The sequence below is a fragment of the Chaetodon trifascialis genome, chromosome 20, assembly GCF_039877785.1.
Source record: "Chaetodon trifascialis isolate fChaTrf1 chromosome 20, fChaTrf1.hap1, whole genome shotgun sequence".
Lineage (NCBI taxonomy): Eukaryota > Metazoa > Chordata > Actinopteri > Chaetodontiformes > Chaetodontidae > Chaetodon > Chaetodon trifascialis.
Genome location: NC_092075.1, coordinates 5567410 through 5591946, shown reverse-complemented (window position 1 = coordinate 5591946; position 24537 = coordinate 5567410). Strand labels below are relative to the sequence as shown.

The 24537-nt window shown below is 44.1% G+C and overlaps 1 protein-coding gene across 5 annotated transcripts in view; it reads right to left on the bottom strand.

Annotated features, from left to right (window-relative positions):
- garnl3 (GTPase activating Rap/RanGAP domain like 3) overlaps positions 1 to 24537 on the bottom strand; it is a 67748-nt gene that overhangs the window by 5869 nt on the left and 37342 nt on the right. For 2 of the 5 annotated variants that reach the window (XM_070988522.1, XM_070988524.1), the window contains exons 3-28: positions 23925 to 23999; positions 22912 to 23011; positions 21227 to 21345; positions 20165 to 20229; positions 19003 to 19066; positions 18805 to 18831; positions 18438 to 18513; positions 17838 to 17936; positions 17634 to 17737; positions 15424 to 15532; positions 15229 to 15274; positions 14950 to 15056; positions 14738 to 14853; positions 14186 to 14308; positions 10898 to 10972; positions 10505 to 10619; positions 10336 to 10362; positions 10108 to 10212; positions 9239 to 9355; positions 8275 to 8441; positions 7312 to 7470; positions 6912 to 6978; positions 6489 to 6596; positions 3864 to 3982; positions 3229 to 3364; positions 1156 to 1215 (exon numbers count right to left, since the gene is read on the bottom strand). In XM_070988522.1, the coding sequence (XP_070844623.1) occupies positions 1156 to 1215; positions 3229 to 3364; positions 3864 to 3982; positions 6489 to 6596; positions 6912 to 6978; positions 7312 to 7470; positions 8275 to 8441; positions 9239 to 9355; positions 10108 to 10212; positions 10336 to 10362; positions 10505 to 10619; positions 10898 to 10972; positions 14186 to 14308; positions 14738 to 14853; positions 14950 to 15056; positions 15229 to 15274; positions 15424 to 15532; positions 17634 to 17737; positions 17838 to 17936; positions 18438 to 18513; positions 18805 to 18831; positions 19003 to 19066; positions 20165 to 20229; positions 21227 to 21345; positions 22912 to 23011; positions 23925 to 23999 (2485 nt within the window). The remainder of the gene's footprint in view (positions 1 to 1155; positions 1216 to 3228; positions 3365 to 3863; positions 3983 to 6488; positions 6597 to 6911; positions 6979 to 7311; positions 7471 to 8274; positions 8442 to 9238; positions 9356 to 10107; positions 10213 to 10335; positions 10363 to 10504; positions 10620 to 10897; positions 10973 to 14185; positions 14309 to 14737; positions 14854 to 14949; positions 15057 to 15228; positions 15275 to 15423; positions 15533 to 17633; positions 17738 to 17837; positions 17937 to 18437; positions 18514 to 18804; positions 18832 to 19002; positions 19067 to 20164; positions 20230 to 21226; positions 21346 to 22911; positions 23012 to 23924; positions 24000 to 24537) is intronic. The other 3 variants (XM_070988523.1, XM_070988525.1, XM_070988526.1) reach the window with 3 other exon arrangements.

Below are 24537 nucleotides of genomic sequence, written 5' to 3'. Positions count from 1 at the left end.
GATGAGACTGAATTAATGTGAAGGCTACGCTGCACAAAGAGCGCCGTCTCATCCGAAATGTCAGCGGTTGAGAGGTGAGTAAAGAGCCACGGAGAAAAATAGAGGGTCACTGCCGATGTTTGACAGGTACACTGTGTTAGTGTTGTTACAGGTCCTCTGTCCTGTACCTGCGCTGTCATATAGCAAAAAAAAAAATGGCAAGAAACCAAAATGTGGGAAAGCATGCAGTTATTTGGAATATAGAGTCACAGAGATCAATATATTCCACATGCGTTTCTGGACCAGGGGAAGTGTCACACTCCGTCGCACTGGCAAACAAATGAAATACACACTTTCCGTTTTCAGCCCTAATTGAGGTCGAATTCTTCAGAGCTGCTTTGCTGCAGGTCTTTGGCGTGTGTTTAAGCCAGCGGAGGGAGGCGGCGGCCAGCAGCCACATCAGTAACAGCATCTTGTTCACGTTACCGATGCGATTACATCAGGTGAAACCCTCCCCGAGGAGCAGATACGGCAGGCGCGCAGGCAGTTAGAGGATGGGATTTTTGTCAGCACCCCTTCCACCTTTCTCCCCCTTCTTCATCCTCCCTCCTCTCCTCCCTCTGCTACACACCACCCGCCCTCGCCCTCCGATTGTGCCACCGCTGTTTGGACGACCACTTTGGATCGAAGAGAGGGCTGACAAAAGTCTCCATGGCGACAGTGCAATCTGTAAATCATGCTGCGGCAGACGTGTCTTCTCCTTCCCTCTTTCCCTTCTCTCCCTCCTTCTCTCCCAACCTCCTGCTTGTACACAACCCCTCCCTCCTCTCTCGCACTCATGCATAACTTCTCTGCGTCTCCTCCACTCTTTCCCCCGTAATTTAAAAAAAACCCTCCGCCTTGATCGACGTTATCTCCTCTGCCTCGCTTTTCGCTCTGCACTCTTTCACCTTTTTTCCCCTCCTCTCCTCACACTAACGCTTTAATTAGTTAAGACAGAAGGGGGGAGGGGATGGGGAAGACATAATGTTCACTTAACATTCCACCAACGTTCAAGTCAACATGCCGCCTCGGAGCAGACAGGGTGATACACTCTGGGAGCGTGTGCATGTTAGTGGGGCAGCATTATGAGCGTTTTCATGAACTGAGGACGGGTTGTGGAGAGTCCTGCAATACCTTCGGCGTCCTTAGACATGTACAGGGAAAGCTTGGTACCATAGGGGATCCGTATAGAATCTGAACCAGGGATGAAGAAGAGGGTTACACAAACTGAACACACAGTAACAAACATTTAGGCACACACACACTATAGGTTCTCTGTTAGGTATATGACTCCCAGTGATGTTGAGTCATATGCATCACCACCTAAAGCAGGAAAGAAAATGAGAATCCCTTCGAGAGAAATGATTACCCGAAGCAGCCTAAAAGCATAAAGCCCGTCCTCGGCTAATTGCGGCGGCGACAGCCAAACGTTCCTCCCTGTTAGCCTTAATGGGACCTGTAAATACCCGCTCCCCTCAGGAAAACAGAGAACGTCTGCCTTGATGGTACACACAACCAGGACATTTTAATAACCGCTTTCCTCAAGCCTTGTCCTTCGCTGCAGGCGCCCGAGTAACAACACATGCGTCTCAGGTTGACTTTGTGTCCCCCTCAACAGCTACAAAGTCTAATGAACAACCAGAAGTTGACATTGCCGCGGTCCACCGGCGTGTCGGCTCGCGCTGAATGACAAACCTGTACGGCATTAACAACATTAAGAACAGCTGCGCATCACAAATGTGCCACATTTTCAGACAGTTGTACCAATCTGGAAGAGGTCAGCCGCGGGGGGAGGGGAGACCTCGAATGGTCAAATACACAATGAAAGATGGAGGAGGGAGTGAAGTGGGGGGGAGGGAGGGGCTTGTATTGATCCTCAATCATGCTTGAAAGCATTCTCTGCCTCTGAGGACACTTATTGTGTCCCCTGAATGGTGGTGGTGGTGGTGGGAGGTATGTGGGTGATTAGTCTGTTCCTCTTTTTAGAATTTGTGGCATGTAAGAATTTTAATGACGCTTTGAATGTTTAATGTTCTTTAACTACAAATTACATTTACATAACTGCAGACCATTTTCCATAGCATTCATTTGTAGATTGAATCCCTGTCCGTGTTGCCACCGGAGGTCTCCATTCATTTAACTACTGTAAGTACATAAGCATAACTGATCACAGCAGACGTTTTGTCGCCTTGATTATTGTCACTGTCATGTGTCATTGCAATAAAGTTGTATAAGGATGACCGTTTTGGAAATTGGTGGGTTCGTGGATGCTCCAGATTTTTGTTATGATCAAAAAAATCGCATGAAAAGCCCAAAACCAACAATGAATTCATTCATTCAATGAGCCATAGAGTTCAGTTATTGTCCAAAAACTACTAAAAACACATCAATGAGCCTTGTTCATTATTTATATTCCTGCATCACGTGTCAAAGCATTGCTTGTCAGCCTTAAACCTTGGATGTCGGGGGGTCCTTGAACACACCAGCCAGTTTTCACCAGGTTTGCAATGACAAACTGAACAGTGACAAGAAAACGGCAGTGAAGTCTTTAATGTAGTGAATTTCCTTTCCTGTGTTTTCTTATTTAGCTTCTCACGCAGTTCTGCGTTTTTTTAAATTGAACTAATCTCTAACTTTGCTGTTTTTACAGCCATGAATATTTAATATCACGGAGAAATATTTAAAAAGAAGTATCACATATATACTTAATAAACTTACATAAACATACTTAGTTATGTAATACTTTTAGTAGAGAAGCAAATGGCTGCCTGGCTGGAGATTAATCAGAAATCCTTGGAACTTCGTCAGCTGTTGAGTAAAGTTAACAGGATTCATTGGTAATGGGTTAAAATATTTAAAGCTATCAGTCAGATCACGGCGATTATGGATCTTTCCCAGTCAATTTGAGGAGCGCCGACAACTTCCATAATTGTCCAAAGGCAAAATTATATCAGTAATTATACAGTCAGAAAGGATGAGGTAATAATGACGGGAAAATGAACGCAATTAAACACGTTGCCCTAGAAAATCCCACGATTCAACAGTGAGGCTGCGGCTTCAGCGAACCGGTTCATGTAAATGCGTCTGGAGCTCAAGGCTAACAGCAGCAAGTCAAACAGGTCTGCAGGCAACACTGACATCTGATAACCTTTGGTACTGAAGCACTAATATCAACATCCCCCTGTGCTTTCTCTGTGCGGGGCTTACCGTCACCGAGCGGCGAGGGGAACACGGGCATCTCGTAGCCGGTGGGCGTCTGCGGGGAACTCTGGGAACTGGTGTCTCTCGAACTGCAGTTGGAGGCTGAGCTCACCGGAGCAGACGAAACAAAATAGATGTCCGACTGCGGGTGGACAAACAGACGGACACGGGGAGGAAATGAGGTCAATACGGAGACACGGCAAACATGTAACGACGCCAGGAAACATTAAGAGAAAACAACAGAGATCGAATGAGGACAGAGGAGGAAAAGATATTTGTTTTACGCCCGGTGCACTGTGGTCTGTTTTGAATTATCTACGTGTATGAATTATGAGTGTATTACTGCTTTGTAGCCATGCAGATTGCCAGCCATATTTCCCACCAGGGCAATAAAGATTGATTGAAAGGAGAGAGCTGAGACAGCTACTTCTCTAACGCAGAGAGAGACCTTCCAACACTGAAAACACTCACAAGCTAAAAGCTATAGTGCTGTAGTGAAACCAGTTGTGTTGGAGGTGCAGCATTCTGCATGCCCTGCATTTCTGCTTCCTAATGATCTAACTCCTGACCAGATTTGGACCTAAAAAGTTGCAGTGTACATTGTTGACGTTGATGTTGTGTTGGCTGTCAATCATACTGACCCGTGAGGCAGCCAACTGTAGCTCCGGGACCACCGCTGTGTACACAAGGTTGCCATTGACGACCAGTCGGATCTCGATGGAGTCCGTCGTGAAGGCCAGGATGTAAGGAAACGCGCAGACTGCAGAGACAACATGAGCGTATGAGGAAGGCAGCAGCAGATGATCAACAAACACTCTACATGATCAACTGCCCAACTCCCACAACATGAGACATTCAGGATTTTCGCTCAGAGTGGCATTTTCAAATGCCATCATTAGTCGATGATGCATACAGAAGAATGAGAATCAGGCTGAGCATCTCTCCTCGTGGCTCGAGACGCTTCCCCTCTCTTCTCTGTTTGATGTGAAATGTACGAGTGGAAAGCAAACTGCAGCGCGGCGTGGACGACGAGCCTCAAACAAACCATCAAAGAGCTGGTTTGATGATGAGCCGCGGATGAGTCAAACCGCAGAGACTCAATGTGGAAGTGATGTCCAGTTTCTGGTTACGTTTTGCACATATCAAATCTTAAACCTGTTGTAACTGATTTCTTTGGCCACTTTTGGCTATATTGTTACGCAGATACTGATTCTAAGTCTAATATTCAGCCTCCTTTTAGCTCTGTTTTGGTCTCCTGAGGGAGAAGTGTGGCTCTTTAGCTGCTAAATGCTTGGCTCTATTCACCAGTTAGTCTCTGTTTTGTCTGTCGGCAGTTTGTTGCTGGGTAGTCACACGAGGGGTTGATCACCTTTTTTTTTAATTTTGCAGAAAACAGCTGCCTTTTGCAGAATGAAGCAAAACAGTAAATTACTGAAATGCTCAGAGCTGAGGGGAATATTAATTAATACATAATTCTGTGTGTTTGTCACTACGAGTGACACCTTTCAAGTTCGATTGATTAGAGTAGCCAAACAGTTATTCTGGAAACCCATTGGCTATCGTCTGACAGCGCTTTAGCCTCTGGGTGCAACAGCCAATGTTTTTGGGCTTTAGGTGTATCCAGATAACAAGTAATGGATATCTGGACCAAGACTTCCTCCTCCATGTGCCAGTCATTGTTTACAGTCTGATGAGCAGCTTGACTTTCAAACTCCACAACTAGGGATGCACAGATCCGATACTGGTATCTGTATCGGTCCCGATACTGAAGAAAATTGGGTATCAGTGGGAATGGGCCTGATACATAGGGGCGGATCTATTCTGAAGCGCACATAATGTGGACCGCATTGTTTTCAAAATAGAGCGAGCGAAAGGATCGGCTATCTGGAACGTTTTCAGACTACCTCAGCCTACTAACTTGACGGCTACTTGCAATACTGCGCAGTAAATGTTGCGAGGGGTGGTGGTAAAACGCCAAGTTATAACACGACCAACTTAATGAAGCACCTACAAAGGTTTCACGCCAGGGAGCATGCTGAGTTCAGGTGGCTGTATGACACAGTTATCTTTGAAGGAGATGAAGGAAAGAGGTGTAAATTTCCACCTAACAGTATGCAGGCAACAAAGATCATGGAGAGGGTGTCCCGTGTCACATTTAAGTTTAACTGCACACTGGCTGGATGAGAGTTTCGTGCCACACAGTGCAACGCTCAATGCTACAAACTGGTCTGCGGGTCACACACCAGCGACGCGATCGCAGCCACCCTGAAGGAAGTGTTTGACATTTGTTAAGTCCACGTGATTCTGAGGTACAACGGCAGCAACATGCGAAAGGCGATGGACAGCATGAGAGCACATAGTTTAGGCTGCGTTGCACGTATAGTGCAGCTGGTTGTCAACGAGGGGCTTCTATCACAGTGCTGTGAGTGATGCGGTTGTAAGTGGGAGACAGATCCAGTTACACTTGTTAGATTTTTTTTTTTACATGTTTTTTGACCAAGCTAGAGAAGCTATTGGTTTAAGATTGTTGTACTGGTGCGCAGTTATTAAATACATAATTAACTCAGTACATTTCTATCTGTTTGTTTTTAAAAAATAGGAAATAAATGTTTTTAAGTCAAGTCTGAGGCACAAAAGAATGATCTCAGTCTTTTCCACACAATGAGACATACCGTTTGTTAGGTAATTCAGCGCTGTTTTTCTGTATTGGTATTGGCTGATTGCTAAACCTCAGGTATCGGTATTGGAGGTGAAAAAAGCGGATCGATGCATCCCTATCTACAACAACTCGACATTTCGGCTCATCTCTATAATCAGATGATTGGTCAAAACTACCTGAACTACAAACGGAAACCAGAACGCTTCCAGTGGCAAATCTCTACACATATTTGTGTTTAGATCACAAAAAAATTGCTTTGAAGAGGCTCTCCAGTATATTCCAGTGCATTTGTTTTACTACTCAGCACATTTTGCTATTATTTGGATTAGCGTGTGTGTTCGAGAGTGAGAAAGGAGGGCACATTATAGTGCGCGCAGCAGCGTGTTGTTATCAACGGGGTCAGGGATCCAGGTGTGTTTGCTGTTCGTCGTCTCCTGCATTCATAAAAACAGACACATGCGCGCGCACACACGTAAAGACACACATAATCACACAGGCCAGTTGGATCTTGTGGCTACACATGGTGTTTCCATGGTGACGGCAAGCTCCGGCCAGGCCAGCAGCATGGGCGGGGTGGGGCCCCGGCGCCGTTGCTGTAGTAACCCACCAATAGCATTGGGCATCTGGTTCCAGCTGAAGTGAAAGTCGGACGTGTTGGACTGGATCATCGGTGTGGAGCCGTTAAACGGACAAACTTTCTTATAGTAACAAATATCTGTGAAAGACACAGGAAACAGGCTCAGCTCACAGATTCAATTATTTACTTTCTTCTGTTTACTGTTTTTTTATTGTCTGTGTTGTGAGAGCAGCATTTCAGAGAAATTCGAGTGCTGTTTGTCCCATTATCCAGACATAAAAGAGCAGACAAAAGATAAAATGGATTCATAATTCATCTCTTGACTCTTAATATTTTGCCTGTGCTCTGATTTTTATTCCTGAAAGGTGCGACAGCGAGGAAGAACATCAAGGCTTTGACAGCGGAGGCAGAGACGTGAATCAAGCATAGCATCTGAATAAAAGGGAGACTCACAGTTGTAGCACAACAGCAGACCCGCCTCCCCGTCTTCATACACATCAATGGCTGCTACAAAATTTACCTGCAGGCAGAGACGAGTCAGTTTAGGGGAATCATTTCGACAAGATCCAAAGGTCGCGTACGATAGACTAACAAATAATTCCAGGTCACGTACCCACAAGGCACTGAGTAACCATGCAGGCAATAAAAAAATATAGATTTCCACTGCAGCTCATTTTGGTGACTCTTTCAAAAGAGAGACGGTTAAAGCAGAATCAAATGGTTAAAGTAGAACAGCCTGGCGATCAGCAGGTAAATAAAGTGAATAACCAAACATCTTGTGGAAAAAAAAAAAAAGTAACTAAATGAGAGGAAGCCACCAGCGTGTGCATCTGCACGTGCACGTGCGCCTCACCCTGTTGGCGTCTACGTGATGTAGCCGGTAGGCATCTCCAGTGCTCTCATTGATCAGGTCGAACTGATGTTTGTAGGCCACGCAGATCATATTGTCGTTCTCCCCCGTCGGCCCGTCCACCAGCGCCATCACCACCGGCGGGTCACACAGACAGATCTCCTGATGGACGGATGTACATGATAACCTCAGTGCTCTCACATGGGGACTCATTTAATTACATTAACAGACTATTAAGTTTGCTTTGGATCTCAGCTCGTACGTCCAGCATATGTAGTTACAGTATGTATTTATATACAGCCCATACTGTGGTTTAACGCTGGGCTGCACCTTGATCCTCCTCTTTTCTAGCCTGCACTTGTTTACATTTTGGCAAACTGGTATCATTAAAAGAATGCTGACTTAGCTACAAGTACCTAGAGACAGCCATCACTGGATCACTTTGACCCTGAAGAAAACTTAAAAAAAACATAATTTTCAAGCAAATTCTGGAACGGATTCATTGGATACTTACTTGACTTTGGAGACAGGGACGTACTTGGAGAGTAGAAGTCACGCTGTATATGAAAATATGTGTATCATGTCTGTGCGTTAAGATTTGACGTAATATAATCTAGTAAAATGCTTGATGCAAATTTGGGTAATTACGGTACTTTAAAACAAACTTAATTGCTTCCATGAGCAGCGTGCCTCTGCTCCTCCAACTGCTGGCTGTGCTGGTAAGCGAGCCAAATCAGCAAGCCAAGTACAATAACTAACTTCCTGTTGTTTTTTACACCTGCGTGCACCTGTCTCCTTCACCTCATGCAGCATGTCTGCCTCACGTCTCGCACATTTGGAAACCCTGGCTCTCAGATAAATAAATGCATGTGGAGAGGAAATCTAATTTTCATTAGAAAGCAGCTTTAAAAGGGAATTTTCCCTCCTTTCATTCATTTATTTAGTCATACGTGCAGAGTTTTGTACCCTTATGTACTGAAACTCCTCCACCGGTGAGTCTGCTCCCGGCGCGATGGCGCTGAAGCCTTCAAACCGCGGATGTTTCCTGGTGATGAGGAGGAGTTTGTTCCTGATGGCTGCTACTATCCTCAGCTCTGAACCGTGGTGGGTGTTGATAGAGTACAAATGACAGCCTGGGACAAGGGGGGGGGGGGGGGGCAGAGAGAGAGAGACAGAGAGAGACAGAGAGACAGAGACAGAGAGTACATTGGACATGTGTTGTGCTGTAGGTGTTGTTCCCTGGCATCATCCCACAGATCAATGCATCCACCACAGACAGCTGGCGTGACACCAGCAGCAGGCCAAATGTTGTGTGTTTGCAAAAAGGTCGTTGATAAAGGTCACAGTTTCAAGCCTTAGGCCGATTAAATGTTATTTTAAAGAAGTTTGAAATGTTTTGGTCAGAATGATATCCCAAACATCTAAACAGAATGTAAACAAGCAGGCAGTTTGATGCACAAGTATTAAAGAATGAGACTAGAATGACTGAAATGAACAGTTTGACCGTTTTGGCTATTCGGGGATCGTTTCCCAACGAGCTTCCAGTGGATCCACAGTCTGTGCAAAAATACATTCCCTGTTTTATATGAGTTTTTCTGAATTTAATATGAGGAGCAGCCGAAGTTAATTTAAAAACGAGCGCATTTCATTTTATATAGATCTGGAAGATTATCTAAGTCAGACTGCTGAAGCCTCATATTAGCTTCAGATAAACACTGGAATGTATTTGTGCACAGAATGAGGATCCCTGACAATGAAGCATGAACGAGCTCTCTCTTAATGGCCAGTGTGAACAGGAGGAATGAAGACAGCAAGAAAAAGTGTTTCAATGAGCATAATGGCTCATAAAATGAACTGAGCAGATTCTCTCTACCTCTTTCTCTTGTTTGATGCGGGGATTAATTTGCGCTGTATGTTCCTTGCGCTGTACCTTTAGTTTTCTCCAGTTTGTTCTCCCGGCTGTCACACTTGCTTCTGACGAGCTGCTTCTCCTCCAGGCCTCTCTTCAGCGTGCTGAGTCTGAACACATAGAGCCGAGCGTCCTTCCCTGCAAACAAAAACAAACGCCGCTTCTGCTTTGCATGAAGGTTACTCTTAATTTGCCTTCTCTTTTTTAGCATCCTCCCACGGCCAGACAATGGTGTCGTACTGCGGGAGGATTACCAGAAGGCTTCTTAAGGCTCATGCTCCCTCTGAAGCTTTATCAAAGCCCACACGCAGTCGTGACAAATGTTTGCGCTGCCATCGCATAATCACTATCAAAACAGAGTCAGCCCTGTTTGTCAATATTAGGGTTAGCTAATCAGCAGCGGGGTAATTAATTGCATGTTCTTCTGGTTGAAGCAAACATGAGACGAATCCTACAGCTGTTTGTTAGTACACAGCAACTACTTGTATACACTATTTGTGTTTTTAAGCTTGCAGTTTTCACTTTATTTGCGTCTCTCTGCTTCTCTGTCAGTTATCCGCTGCAATCTCACAGTCCTGCAGGATAAACACACTCTTATACGCACACACGCACAAGCACAACAGGGATTGGTTCTCTATAGGTCAGCTTCCTTCACAGCTAGAGATCAATGTGTTCGCTGGGCTGATGGAGGGGGAAAGGGTAAGTGTGTACTCAAACAATACACAGAGAGATGATAGAGGTGAAATAAGAGAGAGCAGTGGGAATAATGAGAAAGAAGATGTGCTGCAAATACTGTTCTGCTGCAGCAAAAAAAAAAGGGGTTTGCAGGGGAAGCCACGAGGGAGGGGGTGTTAAGCAGCATCCTCCTCCTTCATGTGGTCTAAGCCTACCTTTGTCCGCCCTGGTGATAAGCAGGTCCTGAGGCTCAAGAACGTGCATCTGCTTCACCACCATGGTTTTGTCAAACACCTGCACTGGAGGCAGAGTCTGCGTCTCTGAAACACAATGCATACGTCACGATAAAAAGACGGGGAATATCAGAAAAAACAGATCAGAAATGAGGCTGTAGCTTTTAACAATGACAATCAAGAAAGGAGCAGGAGCTGCACGGCACTCACCAGCGTTGGGCAAAGCCGGATCAGGGCCTGAAACGTGCACAACAACATCATCATCATCATCACGTTAGCTGTTGGCCTTGGCATTCTGCCGAGCGCACTATTGAATGGATATGGATGGGTGGCTTTATTTTAGAGGACATAGGGAGATATCGATTAGGGGTGACCTCACCATCCAGCAGCATGACCCCGGCCGTGTCGGTGGCAGCCAGCAGAGACTGACCCCAGGAGTCGGCACACACGATCTCATAGGGGAACGTGCTGCAGAACGGCTGGGACTCCCATGGCTGCAGCATACGTGCACAGACAAACATACAGACACATGAAGATAAACACAGAGACGTGCATGATGGAATTAATATCAAGATTGTCTGTTTATGTTATGTGGAAAAAAATATCCCTCTTAAAAACTGATATCAGATGTTTTAAGCTCTCAAACATGGATACGGCCGCGAAAAACAGTACCTCTGTCTGACTCTTTGAAAAGGGCGAATTGTCTGTGTTTTAAACGACTTGTTAAGATGAAGGTTTTGTGCTGTGAAATGTCTCAAAGACGTGCACTCACCTCTTTTCTGCACAGGCCTGTGGTGACGAGGCTGGTTGGGGCATCTCCTCTCACGATGGTCTTCAGCTTCAGAGCCTGAAGATGAAACGGCATCACAGACGTGACACACAGCAGAGACATCTGTCACTCCTTTGTCTCGCAGTGCAGGAAGAAGAGCTCAGATCATTTATTCAAGTAAAGGCACTAGTTCAAGAATGTGAAAATAATCTGAGACTTTTCGCTGATATGCAGCGGCTATACTGCTCCGTAAATGCAAAAGAAATGCACCAGAGAAGGCTGCTTCAAAGTGCATAAATAACATCAGCAAAATGTACTTGACATTTCCAATTAGAAGTACTATTTCTGCACGAAAATGGCCAAAGTGACCGATACATTATATATAACATTACTGATGCAACCGTGTATAAGTAGCATTTACTGTTGTTGCTGGTTGAGGTGGAGTTGTGGAGTATGTGTTTTCATTTTCAGACTTTTCTTCCATCCTTGATTCCTTTTTAAATGAAATATTGGATCATTTTACCACTTTGGGTCTTGAACAGGTATTTAAATGAAACCGTCTGTAGAGTTTAGAGGGGAAATCAGTGTTTAGACACAGCTGTCCTTTAATCAGGAACCACTGATTTCATATTTATCAATGCAGTGTGTTTCATAAACTTCTCATCTGAATCTGAAAAGTAAAGAGTAACTACAGGTGGCAGATAAATGGAGTGGAGTAGAGGCAGAGGTGGCACTAAATGGAAATACTCTGGTAAGGTACAAGTACCTCAAAACTGCTCGTTCAACATGCACCACTTCAGGTTGCACATATCTTACACCTGCACCTAAAGTAACTGGACGTTTAAATCATGTACCCTGCATGGGACAAAGGAGTGTGCATCATGCATATAAATGCATTACGCAGCCAGCGTTGGTCCGAGCTTTATTAAGCAGCTTATTTTCCATCACTAATATTTAACTACCCTGCCATTGTTTCCACGCTTACTCTGACACTGAGAACTATGGCAACAGCTCACAGAGGTGGAAAAGATCTGGACAAGCCGACTGGCAACAGAAAAAAGAGTGTTATAATACATTAAATAAAAGGTGTAATTGCCTCAGATTTCAAATAAAATACAGTTTGCACGAATGCTCAGGCAGCAACCATCTGATCAGATTGACACTTTCCAATTCAAGCCGTGCAGTCACTTCTATTTACATATCTGCATAAACAGGCAATCTGGAGATAATGAAATCAATACCCAGCAACTGGCAGTGCAGAGCACTCCACCAACCGCGAGAAAACATCCATAAAAAATACATATTCTGCCCTATCAGGCACCCGCGACAACATAAAATCATTGTGCATACTGTGCACCGCACAGTGAGCAAGCATACGGTCTGTGAAGTTGAGGACAAACGCCTTGTCTGTCCAAAAGTGGATAATCAATGACTCGACGCGTCTACCTTCCTTTGTCGTCACGCTTTACAGCACAGTGTGTCGATGCCTCGGCTTTGTGTTTATGAGCACAGGGCGACAGAAACAAGACAAACGAGGTAGAAAACAAACAGTAACACGAAGAAGAACAAGGGATCGCGAGTGAAGATAACAAAGGAAACAAGAGAGGAAGAAATACTTCAGTAGCATAAAAACATCTTTAGAGCTGATTCAAGGTGCCGACTTTTCATTTTCTTTTTTTTTTGCTGCTTCAGGATACAATCCAAACATATCTAGTTCAGATGATGCAAATGATTTCCACAATGCCAGAGATGAACCAGGATGGGCATCGTGGACTCTTCTACATGCTTTTCTTCTGTGTGTTTTCAGGCTTTGTTCCTGTATAATTCTAGTTACATCATCACCCAGAACAGAGGTGTAATGATGATTACATCAGCCGTGTAATGACTACTGGACTGAAGTTATTACCCCGTCCTGACCCTCCTGAAAGCAAGCGTCCAGTTCACTCAGCAGCGTGTCAGGACTCACAGCCCTTGAAGGACTTAATCGTAGTACAAAGAGTCACAGATCTGATAGAAGCTACTTTCTTTCTACTTTCTTTCTATACACCTGTAGCTTCTCCCACAACCGCAGGTTCTCCACTCATCTCATCATTGTGTTAAACCTGTAACCTGCACTGGCTCATTGTGAATAAACCGTCTGAAAAAGGCTCAAATCTTACCTGTTCTCCACAATAGAGGCTCATGGCTATAAAATATACTCTCTGTCATTTGAGCAGGAATTAAATGACACATTGGACAGTCAAGTAGTAGATCAAAATGAGCTTCAAAATAAAGCATAAACAGTACATTTGTACTGTATCTTGTGTTGTTTTGACGTGGACATTTAATAGTCCATCAGTAATTAATTACTGTTTAAACTGTCCAATGAGGCTTTGGAGAGGGGACTGTGACCACTGAGGAGACAGGAAGTATACACCGCTTCATATCATTGGTGCAGCTTGCAATGGCTAATCTTGTTGGTATAGAGCATCTTTGGTTAACCTGACCCGCCAGATGGTTCGTTACACAGAACCATCTGGGAAGTCGTCCTTGGAAACTGTTCGGAAAAGGGCACTCAATTTCAAAAACTACTTGGCAGGTGATCGGATGAACCGTGTGTCCATCACCGGCTAACTTAAACCAATCAGATCAATGAAGCATATGTTGCAGTAGGACTCTTGCCGAAGCCAGCCAGGAGGAAAGGCTTCAGTGTCAGCAGCACTCTCCAGTTCAGATATAACCGATGCTAAAGCAGCATCTATGCTAACCTTTTTACCATTTTCACCCACCTGTAGCTGCCAGCAGCTCCTCATTAGGTGCCGTTATGTTCCTGTACGTGTGATAAAAAGCTTCCCGACAACCCTAATTGTCTGAAATTTAAGCCCAAATATCTGCGGCCCATCCAGCCCCCTGAGGCAGTCAGCCTAGGAGAAACACAGGTCTCCTCTTCCTGACTTCTTAATTGCCACAGTTTTGAGCTCTGCCAGTCTGCTTGAACACACTTGAATCATTTCCACCTTTAACAGTTAGTCTTGTTAGCGTTCTCTCTAGTGTGACCGTGAGAAAGCTCGGGAATTTCGTACAAAAGGTTTGGAGGATACCCACATGATTTGACCTCCGCCTCGTATGAGCTCCCATTGAACTTTAGAGTGCATTTTTGCATCATACTTCATACTAATAATGTTAGCTATGTTAGGTGCTAATATTCTGCTCAGTGATACCAATAATTGACATGTGCTTGTGTGTCTAGGTTTCTGAGATGATCAGGTGCGTTGGTCCATGTATGCTTGCGTGTATTTATTACTTCGTTACCTGCCCTATTCTGACAAATTCAGCCTGCCGCGCCTCCTCCTTCTTGCGTGCCGATTTTGGAGACTCAGGAAGCACGTCGCTGAAGGACCGCCGGTTTAACATGTTCTGGGGAGAAAAAGGAACCTAAACGTGGAACGCCAACACACACACAGAGGGGAAAAGAAAGCAGAAAGGGGTCTTAGAGGCTGACCCTGGTACAGTAGGGGGTGAGGACAGCAGCAGTGAAACACAGCGAGAACTAAGTTGTGTTAGGAGCAACAGTGAAAGGAGGGGGGAAAAAACAGGAGAAATAAGAACAAAAGTGATGTGAGGAGAGAGAGCCCTGCTGAGAAAGTCAGCATTGCAGTAGTATCCAGCCGGTGTGGTGCAGTATGCAGAGGCAGACTCAGGGCTGCAGTGGAAACAGCAGAGCAGCAGTGACTACAGTCGCCGCCAGTGACTGAAGTGACAAGGAGGAGACAGAGGAGGCAGCTTGGATGGCCCAAAAAGACGTCCAAGCATGGACAAGCGCAGGTCTCTGCATTAGACTGGAGGTCAGCAATGCAGCTTTACCTTGTGCAGGTCAGGCATGAGGTCTTGGTAGAGCGAGCGAATCAACATGTCAAGGGTCCGCTGGCGCTTCTGGGCAAACGTTGGCGTCTCCAGTGTGGCTTTCTCTCCATTGATTACTGCAGAAGATGAAGAAAGATCAGATCAGAAAAAAACGGGCATGATGCAGCGTTACTGGTCACATTCAAGTGCATTGATGTTTGTTTTTCTCTTACGTTTGACTAGTAAAAAGTCCCTGAATTCTTGGTGATCAGTAAACACAGGCGGAGATGGGAGAGGTGGTCCAAACAGTGGAACGCTCTCCTCTGAGAATATCTTCAACCTGTGATAAAGAGCAGATATATAACATCACCCACTGTGGTAAAATAAAGTCAACTTTTCTTTTTAATCAAGGACCGCAGAGGCAATCAAGAGGATGTAGCAGACTGAATACAAGTGAAAGTCAAAAGCTGAACTGGAACACCATAAACCACAACATTAATCAAAGCACTCACCTGTAACTGTCATTCTGGCTATTATACCTAACTAATGCAAAAATATCTGGAAGTAAAGTGAAGGAAGCTCTGATTAAACAGACACGCAACACAATCCATGTCACCTCAGTGTTTGTTTAACAGCAGAAGCTCCTCTGAATGCGCTTCATGTTTCTGAACCACGCACTTCTCTGACATTGTTCACATGAAGGATACGGGTGAAGTGCGATCGGATCATAGACGGTTTGAAGGATGACGATGCGTCATCCCCTTCCTGGAATACTATGGTGACAATGTCATTTCCAATGTGTCTCTTTCTCTCCACCTGCCAGAGAGGAAAGACCAAAGAGACACAAGATGAAGGAAAAATTTCAGCTCAGTACCCTGTGAGTCATATGTTCACCCCCCAACACCCCTGCTGCCACGGATTCAGTGAGTTATTGCTGTGGACAACAACTTCAGCCCCATTTGGAAAATTGGCGCCATTAAAAGCATGCTGAATTAGCTGTGAGCTATCCTTGCTTGTGAACGGCTGAGCCTTTCCAGGTTCTTCCTTTCGTACCCAAACTCTGAAAACCACTGCTCAACACCAACTCCAGTGGGATGCAGTATATCTGGCTATTTAGCTGCTAAATGCTCCGGTTAGTTGCCAGCTTTGTCACTAAAACAGCTGCCTGGAGTGTCTAGAAACAAAGCTGATGAGAGCCGTGAGACTGAATCAACACAGTGAAGCTGCTGTAAAACCAAAACAATGAGCTGAAAGAGGCTAAAAAGCTCTGTCGAGCTCAGGGGAACTGCAGAGCTGGCTGATAATTCTCTGTGGGTTCATCGTTATAAGCAGCACTTTTCATATTACAAGAAGCTGTTTCACCCACTGTTAGCATAAAAAGATCATTTAGAGCTGCTTCAAAGTTAGTTTGTCTGCATCGCCGTGTTGATGACATAGTGAGTAAGGCTGCCGTGATGGGGATAGTGTGTGTGTGTGTGTGTGTGTGTGTGTGTGTGTGTGTGTGTGTGTGTGTGTGTGTAAGAAGGTGTGATTCCAACAGGAAATATTTTCCAAGCTCTCGACACCATAACACTTTCAGAAGTGGTGATAATTTCAACTCTTTGATCTCAAAACTTCAGAGGCAGCAACATCAGGCACGTCCAGCGCACTACCTCCTGGCTCACCTGCATTTCCACACCGTCTCTATGTTTTTATTCTTTATTTTATTCTCTTTACCTGCCATCCTTTCCCTGTCAAGTACATTTAGGCAATGAATAAAACCTGCGTTCTCATTCACTTTGCTGAGGAAAATCATGGTCCTCAGAGGATGAAGCAATCATCATTTGCACAAAAAGATGTAAAAATACCAGAACATTGCTCACGTTTTTGTCTGGGTAGAATAAAAGAGGAAATGGGAAAGAGAAATTATTTGTCATTTCCTCAGAGGATGAATCAAAGTCAGTTTATCCTCTAGTACCACCATCCAGTCATCATTTTCACACAAGAAATCCCATTTTGCCATGACATTGAATGAGTGCGTTCATGCTCTTCAGATGATGAACCTTTTCTGATGTGGGCACTGCTCACAGCTTTCCTCTCGGGCTACAGGCAGGTGAAATGTCAGGTTTGCACTCAAGTTATTTCATAGTCTTAGAGACAGACTGCTATGAGATTACATCTCAATCACGCTCCAAAGAGGATAAATCCTTTTGACTTTAATCAGTAAATAGCTTTTGAGCATTGCCCTCAGAATGAACTTGAAGTAATAGCACAGACTGTTTGTTTATTGATCACCAGATTGTCTTTTTTTTACCTTAAGAAGAATTTCAGAATATGTGTCAGACCTGCTAAGCACAAGCCCTTTCACATCATACTCCATTATTGGCTTTACAAAATGGAGCTGTACAGTAAAGCAATAATGGCCTTTCTCCTCTTTTTCTTCCTTAAGTGAGCACATCTTGCCAAGTTGGCTGCCATTGTGCTGGCTTCCTCTCAGTGCAAGTGGGGTCTTTTCTCTGCAAAATGAAGACTTGTGACTGAGGTGCAATTAAACTTTGTGCAGTTCTTCAAACATCAGTGTAAAGCACAGGGAGAGGTCCAATTTTTGCTGGCTGTTAGCGGTAAGAGGTGAAGTTGAAAGGGCTGAAGTATGTACGGAAACATATACAGAAAGACAAGGCATGCTTTTAAGTAGCTTGTGTCTCTTTTGAATGATTCAACAATACACAAGACTACAGCCACGCTAGCCTCTCTGTGACAACAGCGCTTTGAGCTAAGTGCAAAGGTCAGCATGCTAACCTGCTCACAGTGTCAGTGTTAACACGCAAATGTTTAACAATTGTAATCCTGCCTGCACAGACACTGCCATCCTTTCAGTGGGGCTGAAAATTCAAAATAAATATACAACAGGGCAAAGCACAACCACGCACACACCCACCTGCTGTTTGTTCTCTTTAGAGTAGGGTAACATGGTGGACACATGGAACATGAGCTCATGGCCCTGATACACTGTGTAGATGGACTTAATTCCTGTAGTGTCATCTGCAGGTAAAAAGAGACAGAAGAAGATAAACAACGGCACATTCACAAGCCTTTAAAGTTGTATTAATGCGCGTGATTCAGCAGATGCGGGCTCTCTTACTCTTGGTGTCTAGCCCTCCGCGGTAACCTGCCCATCCCTGCAGCGTAATGGAATCACCCAGCAGATTGAGAAACTTATCAAAGCTCTCGCTCCCCGTCTCTGAAACAAAGTCAGGACTTTTGACTTCTTAGATGTCTTTCATTGCAGTACACACTGTTCTGATAGAATTTGACATTTTGGGAACTGGGCTTATTCACTTTCACGCCATATGTACACAAGTTAACACCGGCAGCTGCTTGATTTAGCTTAGCACGACTGGAAACAAGAGGAAACACCTGGCTAAGCTCGCTGAAAGTCATAAAATCCACCTGACAAAACCTCTAAAGTTCACTTATTAACATGTTTGTTTAATCCGAGCGCAGTAAACAAATGGAATATACTGTAAAATCTTATTGGTGAACACTAGAGGTGCTGGCAGGCTACTTATTTCCCCATTTCCAGCCTTTATGCTAAGCTTAACTAACTGGCTGCTGCCGCCAGCTTCATATTGAGGGGACAAATATGAAAACGAAATCCATCTTCTCATCTAACTCTTGGCAAGAAAGCAAACAAGCTTAAATAGTTTCAGACACTGAAAGAGCTGAGCACAGAGGGATTTACCATTGCTGAACATCTCGTCGTCTGTGAGCTGTCCGTCTTTGGCAAACAGGACGCCAAATTTAAAGTTGACAGAACCCTGCAAAGTTAAAGCTGGTTTAAAATGCCTTTCATATTACTTTCTATTAACATTCAGCGCTGCTATTATAAGAAATTCACAAAGAAAATGTAAAATATGACAGAGAAGACACACAAAAGGTGTTCAGAACTGCTAATTATCAATCACACAAGAAGGTATAATATTACTTTAGCTGAAAATGTGATGGAAGACAATATTAAAGATTATTTTTCAACAGTACAGCAGCGACTTCTACCAGATGAAGAAATGAAGAATCAAACAAGTAAAGCATAAAGCAGTGTCATCTCATACCTCCTGTTCCTCCAACACCAGCAGATCCTGAGGAAAGAAGGCATAAAAATTCGTCATTCACACTGACCAGCGCTCCAGGTAGAGATGACACAGCCTGAGGATATCATCCAAATCAGATGCTGCTGATCAGGCCGGCCATGAAATGGACCGGTGCTAAATTTCATTAGCGGCTGGCGGATGCTCTGGTGTTACTCTCACCTTCTGAATCTCCGGGTTGAGGATCTCCCTGGGGCCCTTCTCAAACCTGTCCATGTTCATTGCACTGGGAGTGGGGAGATGAGGAAGAGGAGGGAAAGGAGACAGAGAAAAAGGTGTTTAGGAGTGATGGAAGACAAATATCCCAAAGGGTTACACAGGAAAATGACACAGGGGATTTCTCATCCTGCTTGTACCATTTATCCTCATTCAGAGTTTGGCGCCGCTCAGCCTGAGGAATTTATAATCTCCTGTTGCACGCATCGCATTACATCCTGTTACTGATTGCTCACGAAAATCTGCCACTGGAAACAAAATGTTGAGGATGAATGGCTATAAAACAGAAGAGTTGCCAGATTAGGCAATTGTCTGAGCAACTGGGCTTCTTTTATGTGGTTGTGCTGGCAAAATATTAAAAATGAGGCATCTTAAGATGATTTGGGCAACTCTTTGTACCATTTGGGCTGTTTGAATACATTCTGATGCATCTGCGTCGCCTCGCCTCCCGTTAGTATGAAACTGGGCGATAGCAGACGAGCAATGACTGATAACTGACGAAACAATTAATCAATCAATCAGTTATTTGAAGTTATTTTTCAAGTAAAATCGCACTCTTTGGTTCCAGCTTCTCAAATGTGAGGATTTCCTGCTTTTTTGGACAGTTGGGCAAACAAAACAAGTAATAGAAATATGTCTGTAAATAAATAAATGTTGTAAATACAATTACAGCGGCCATTCTCCACAGTTTGTAGCATTTAATAGACAAAATCATCCATCTGTTTTATATTCTGCAGATTAATCAATAACAAAACTAATTGTTATTTGCAAAAATAAATAAATGACAAAATGTTTTCCTGTTTTTCCTCTTTTTTTTACCTGCCATATATGATGAAGACCCTGTGAAGGTGGTTACCTCTGTTCAGAAAGTGAAGACTTTTTATGATTAAGAAAGAAGATTTACTGCAGTGGAGATGTGAGTGGATATATGTAACATACATACATACATGAAATTTGGCTGTTTTACTGGTTTTTGGGTGAATTTGAGGCTCTTATTTGGCTATCTGGCGACACTGTCCATGTCTCAGCAGCAGCAGGTGATAGCCAGTAATATTGATCCTCATACATGCATTGTAAAGAGTGAATGGACTGTGGCAGCTCTTCTCACCTTAGGATGGACTTGACTGATAGTGTTTTGGTCGGGCTGTAGGGGAGGCTGATCTTCAGAGTGCCCTGAGCAAACAAGAATGACACACATCAGGGATTACGAACACTTAGCACAATGGGCTTCAATCGCTCCCTCTTTACTCTGAGGAGCCACTCGCTTAAACTTGATGCACTGCGGTTCATTTTAGAAAAGAATATCACGCAAACTCGGTGTCACCCAAATAAATCCGCAGCGCACAACATATTTTTAAATCAGTCATAGAATAATTACACAGGACCAAATTAAACCAGAGCAGTTCAAGCCAAACAGAGTTGTTCTGTTCAACAACAACAACATCCTGTACCAGTTAGAGTCTCACAGAAACAGGACAAATCAATGTGATCAGGCAGCGGAGGTGCACCGCCCTAATCAGGTTCCAGATGAGGCTGGAGGACAAAATTAGATCCAAGCTGTCTTGGTCATGCAGCTGAGTCACCGCACTACAAACGCACAATCACCAACATGCATCTCACACACACACACACACACACACACACACACACACACACACACACACACACACACACACACACACACACACTCTTGTACCTTCTCATATTTAGATCCCATAAAAAGTGCCACCAACAACTGTGTACTCCAGTAGAAAGTGTTCACATTTATGCGTGCACACTGACGCATCAGGACTAATCTTATAATGTGATGTCTAACAACACATCAGTTACAGCAGCCATTTTTCTGGTTAAGCAAAAGTTCCATTCATAAAATACTGCATGTATTGTCGAGGTCTAACAGGTGCTGAATGCATTTCCTTCCTCATAAAACAGTTGCAAAGCTGATTGTATAACCTGCATTGTTAACGAGCACGTTTATTAGCACGCAGTCTTCTTCTCTGCCTTTTATGGAGCATTTCTGTGTTTCTTGCTGCAACTTGAGGTGAGACACTCCAAAGGGAACCTCGAATGCATGGCATTCAGTTGTAGTGGAGTATTTTTCCATTGTTTTAATGATACTTAAAGGTACGTCTTCCACCAGTGCTGTGAGGCGTGCAGATGGTGAACTCACCGTTTTTCTCCAGAGGATGGCTCTGTACTGAGGAACCCGCTGGTTGTTCTGGTCCGAGAGGACGACTGACAGGTAGAAGGGATTCTTCTCTGCGTCTGTACCCACATAGTTCTGGTGAACTGGGGGGAGGACAGAGATGATATACACATCAAACTGAGTGGATGTCTCAATGAACTGACGTTTTAGTTTCAGAGTATTTTTTCTCTTAATGGCTGATATTCTCTGCTGCCAAAACTGTTGCTATTCAGCTCTCCCTTTTATCCCCTTCCATGTCTTGGCTTGTCTTTCTCTGCCTTTTTTGGTCCTCTTTTCTATCCTTTCTTTCATTATTTTCTGGCTCCCATTCATTTATACAGACAAAGATCTCCTGACGACACCACAGCAGTCACACATTCATGCCTCTGCCTCTTCGGTTGACAGGGTAACATCTTCGAAAACAATGCTTAACAGACCGCCGAACCCAATTAGAAGCAGGATCTCTGCCCACATCGCCATCCCTCTGTGTCCTCCTCTGATGCTTTCTTTTCCTCAAATGTTTTCTTTATTCTACAATTTCATTGTGTTTTTCTCTATTTGGTTTTGAGCTCTTTTTCTTCTCCTTTCGCTTTGTTCGTATGCCTCAGGTAAGAAAACAGCTTTTTTCACATTGTACTCAATCAGGGATTATCTTCATACCTGATGCAAGGTAACAGGGAAACACGAGGACAGACTGCTCCACTGTTCTTCAAATAATCATGACGAAATTAAGAATTCAAGTCATTGTATTGGACGCTTGGTCGGACAGGAAGTGCTTATGTTAGAATAGTTGGCCTGGAGTTCATCGTGTGTTGTGTTGTACGATGCAGTCGGCTCTGTTCAGGCTGTGAGACACAGATGGCTCAGCTGCAGTCCAAGCAGGTCGAGCCAACTTTCTGGAGACATGGCTCTTTTTAAACTGCCCATGCCATAGCGTGATTAGACCCTGGCTCGAAGAGAAAATGCATTTCTCTTCATCCATTCACTGACTTTTTGCCGTCTTACTTTCCTTCATAATTATCTCCATCCATCTCAGGCTCCCGCCTTTATCTCAGCCTTCCAGCTGAGGGCCTTTGTCCTGATTCGAATCACGTTAAAGAAACCTGGACAATGATCCTTTGTTGTAGACCCGATGTGCCGCCTACACTGCGGGTCTGAGAACGGGAAGGGTGTTAATGAGGAAGGCGAGATGATGAGGGTCAGAAAGGTGAAGGAACAGGTGACCAATTCTAATGTATTTCTTAATCTCCGAGGCTGCTCCTGTGAATGACTCCTGCTACCCCCGCTGCAGAGCGTGGGGCTCGTTGCAGAAGCCAGCAGTCCGATCTTAATTGTGTTATCTGTTGAGGGAAAGCCTTTGCTCTGTCAGTGGTGGTGAGTCTATATATCCTCTATGGGCGTACTCCCTGGGTGGTGTATAGAGTATAGCTGAGAGCCTCAGTGGGGATATGGCTGGATGCTGACAAGTAATGGCCGTGAATGAAGAGTGGTGCAGCATGAGGACAAGGCTGACTTCTCAAGATAAGAAACGTCCTGTGGACCAGGGAAGGAATTCAGAAGATGCTTTATTTGTGCTGCGGAGCTCATACGCTCTCCCTCGGCCTCAAACTAACTCCTCGGGTGTGTGTTTGTTTTTTTTTTTAAAGCAAGCACAGCAGAGCAGCACTGACCTTTTCCCAGAAAGTATTTAAAGAACCATCTGGTGTGGTACTCTGGATTCTCCAGATGGACATCGGTTCTCCTCCAGGTTCCCGGAGTGTAGTCCGAAGTCTGTTTGCCACACACACAAATGCACACACGCCACAGTGTCATCATGATAGTCACAGCTTGAATCACAGCAGTCTCCTCTGTGGAAAACTGTGACACTGCAGCAGTACTGATTACAACACAGGGCAGGAAATCATGTACAGCCAAAGCCTGTCTTCATGCTGTTATTGCTGTATTGTGATGTAAATAATCATAGAGGATGTAAAGTAAATATTCTCTGAACTGAAGGCCCTTTTGTCTTATGTAACATCATATCTGAAATCATAACAAGATGTGAAACAAAAGCAAGAGACTGAATCACATCCAGATAATAGACGACAGACATACACTGTAGCTGCTGACATGAAAAGCAACAAACATGATCAACAAATGCTGCCAACAATATACGATATACAGAGGGTGATTAATGTGATTTAATTAACGTAATACTGAAGGTATATGAGGACAGAGCTGTGATGTCTCTCTAATCTACTAGTTTTGACTTGAAGGACGCAAGACTGTCAGTTGTTTGCATCATTCAAGGGTTGTTTTGCATCAATATGGGAAAGATACAAATCAGATAACATGTTAATTTGTGAGCTTTAGAGGTGCTGGTAGGTGGATGGTTATGCACAGCCAGGCTAGCCAGTCTATCTGTATGCTAACCTAAGCTAATCGTCTCTTGGCCATAGCTTCACATTTAGTGTACCCCATGTGTACTGTAAATCTTGAGTGTTAAGTGTTAAACTATTCCTTTCAGTTACAATAAATACATATCATGATGAAACTAATAATGTGTCATGATCACCGTCACATTTTTAGGGCTTTCTGGACTACACAAAGCAAGCAGATGTACCGAATAACAACACAAAAACGCCACGGGTGCACAAATTTCTGATATTTTGTGGGGCTAAAAAGTGTGTTAAATTGCACGTACCTCATCTGACGAGCCATTCTCCACCCTGAAGCGACCTGCCCTCTGAATGGCCCCATCTGCATCGCTGGAAATCAGCTGAGAGGGAGACAGAGAGACAGAGAGAGGGAGACATGTTTAAAATTAGACACCTGACAGACCATGACTTGTTGCAGACAGTAATAAGCGAGTCATAAATACATTAGAGTGGGTGATCATCACAGACAAAAGAGGAACCGTGGCAGATGCATCACCTCCATGTGATAACAGCAGCGTGAGTCTTACTACAGTACAAACATATCTGTCCTCAGCAGTCTTCTCCCGTGAAGATTACCAACGTCTCCACACTTCACTGCAGTAATTACTCAGGTCTTTGCAATGATTCCTCAAACTTCCTTTGCTGTAAAAAAAACTGTTTTTATGCTCTGTTTTTTCCAGCCATTCTCACGTCTGCCGCCCTCTACTTATCAGCCCAATTATCTGTCTCTTGCTGACTCACCTCTCTCTACTACAGCATTGGAGAGGAGACATTATGAGAGCGAAATGGGACAGTTAATGATAGTGGAAGAGTGAGAGAAACAAGAGAGGGCAGGCGAGAAAAGCAGAATGTGTCCTGTGTAATTACATGCAACTTAAA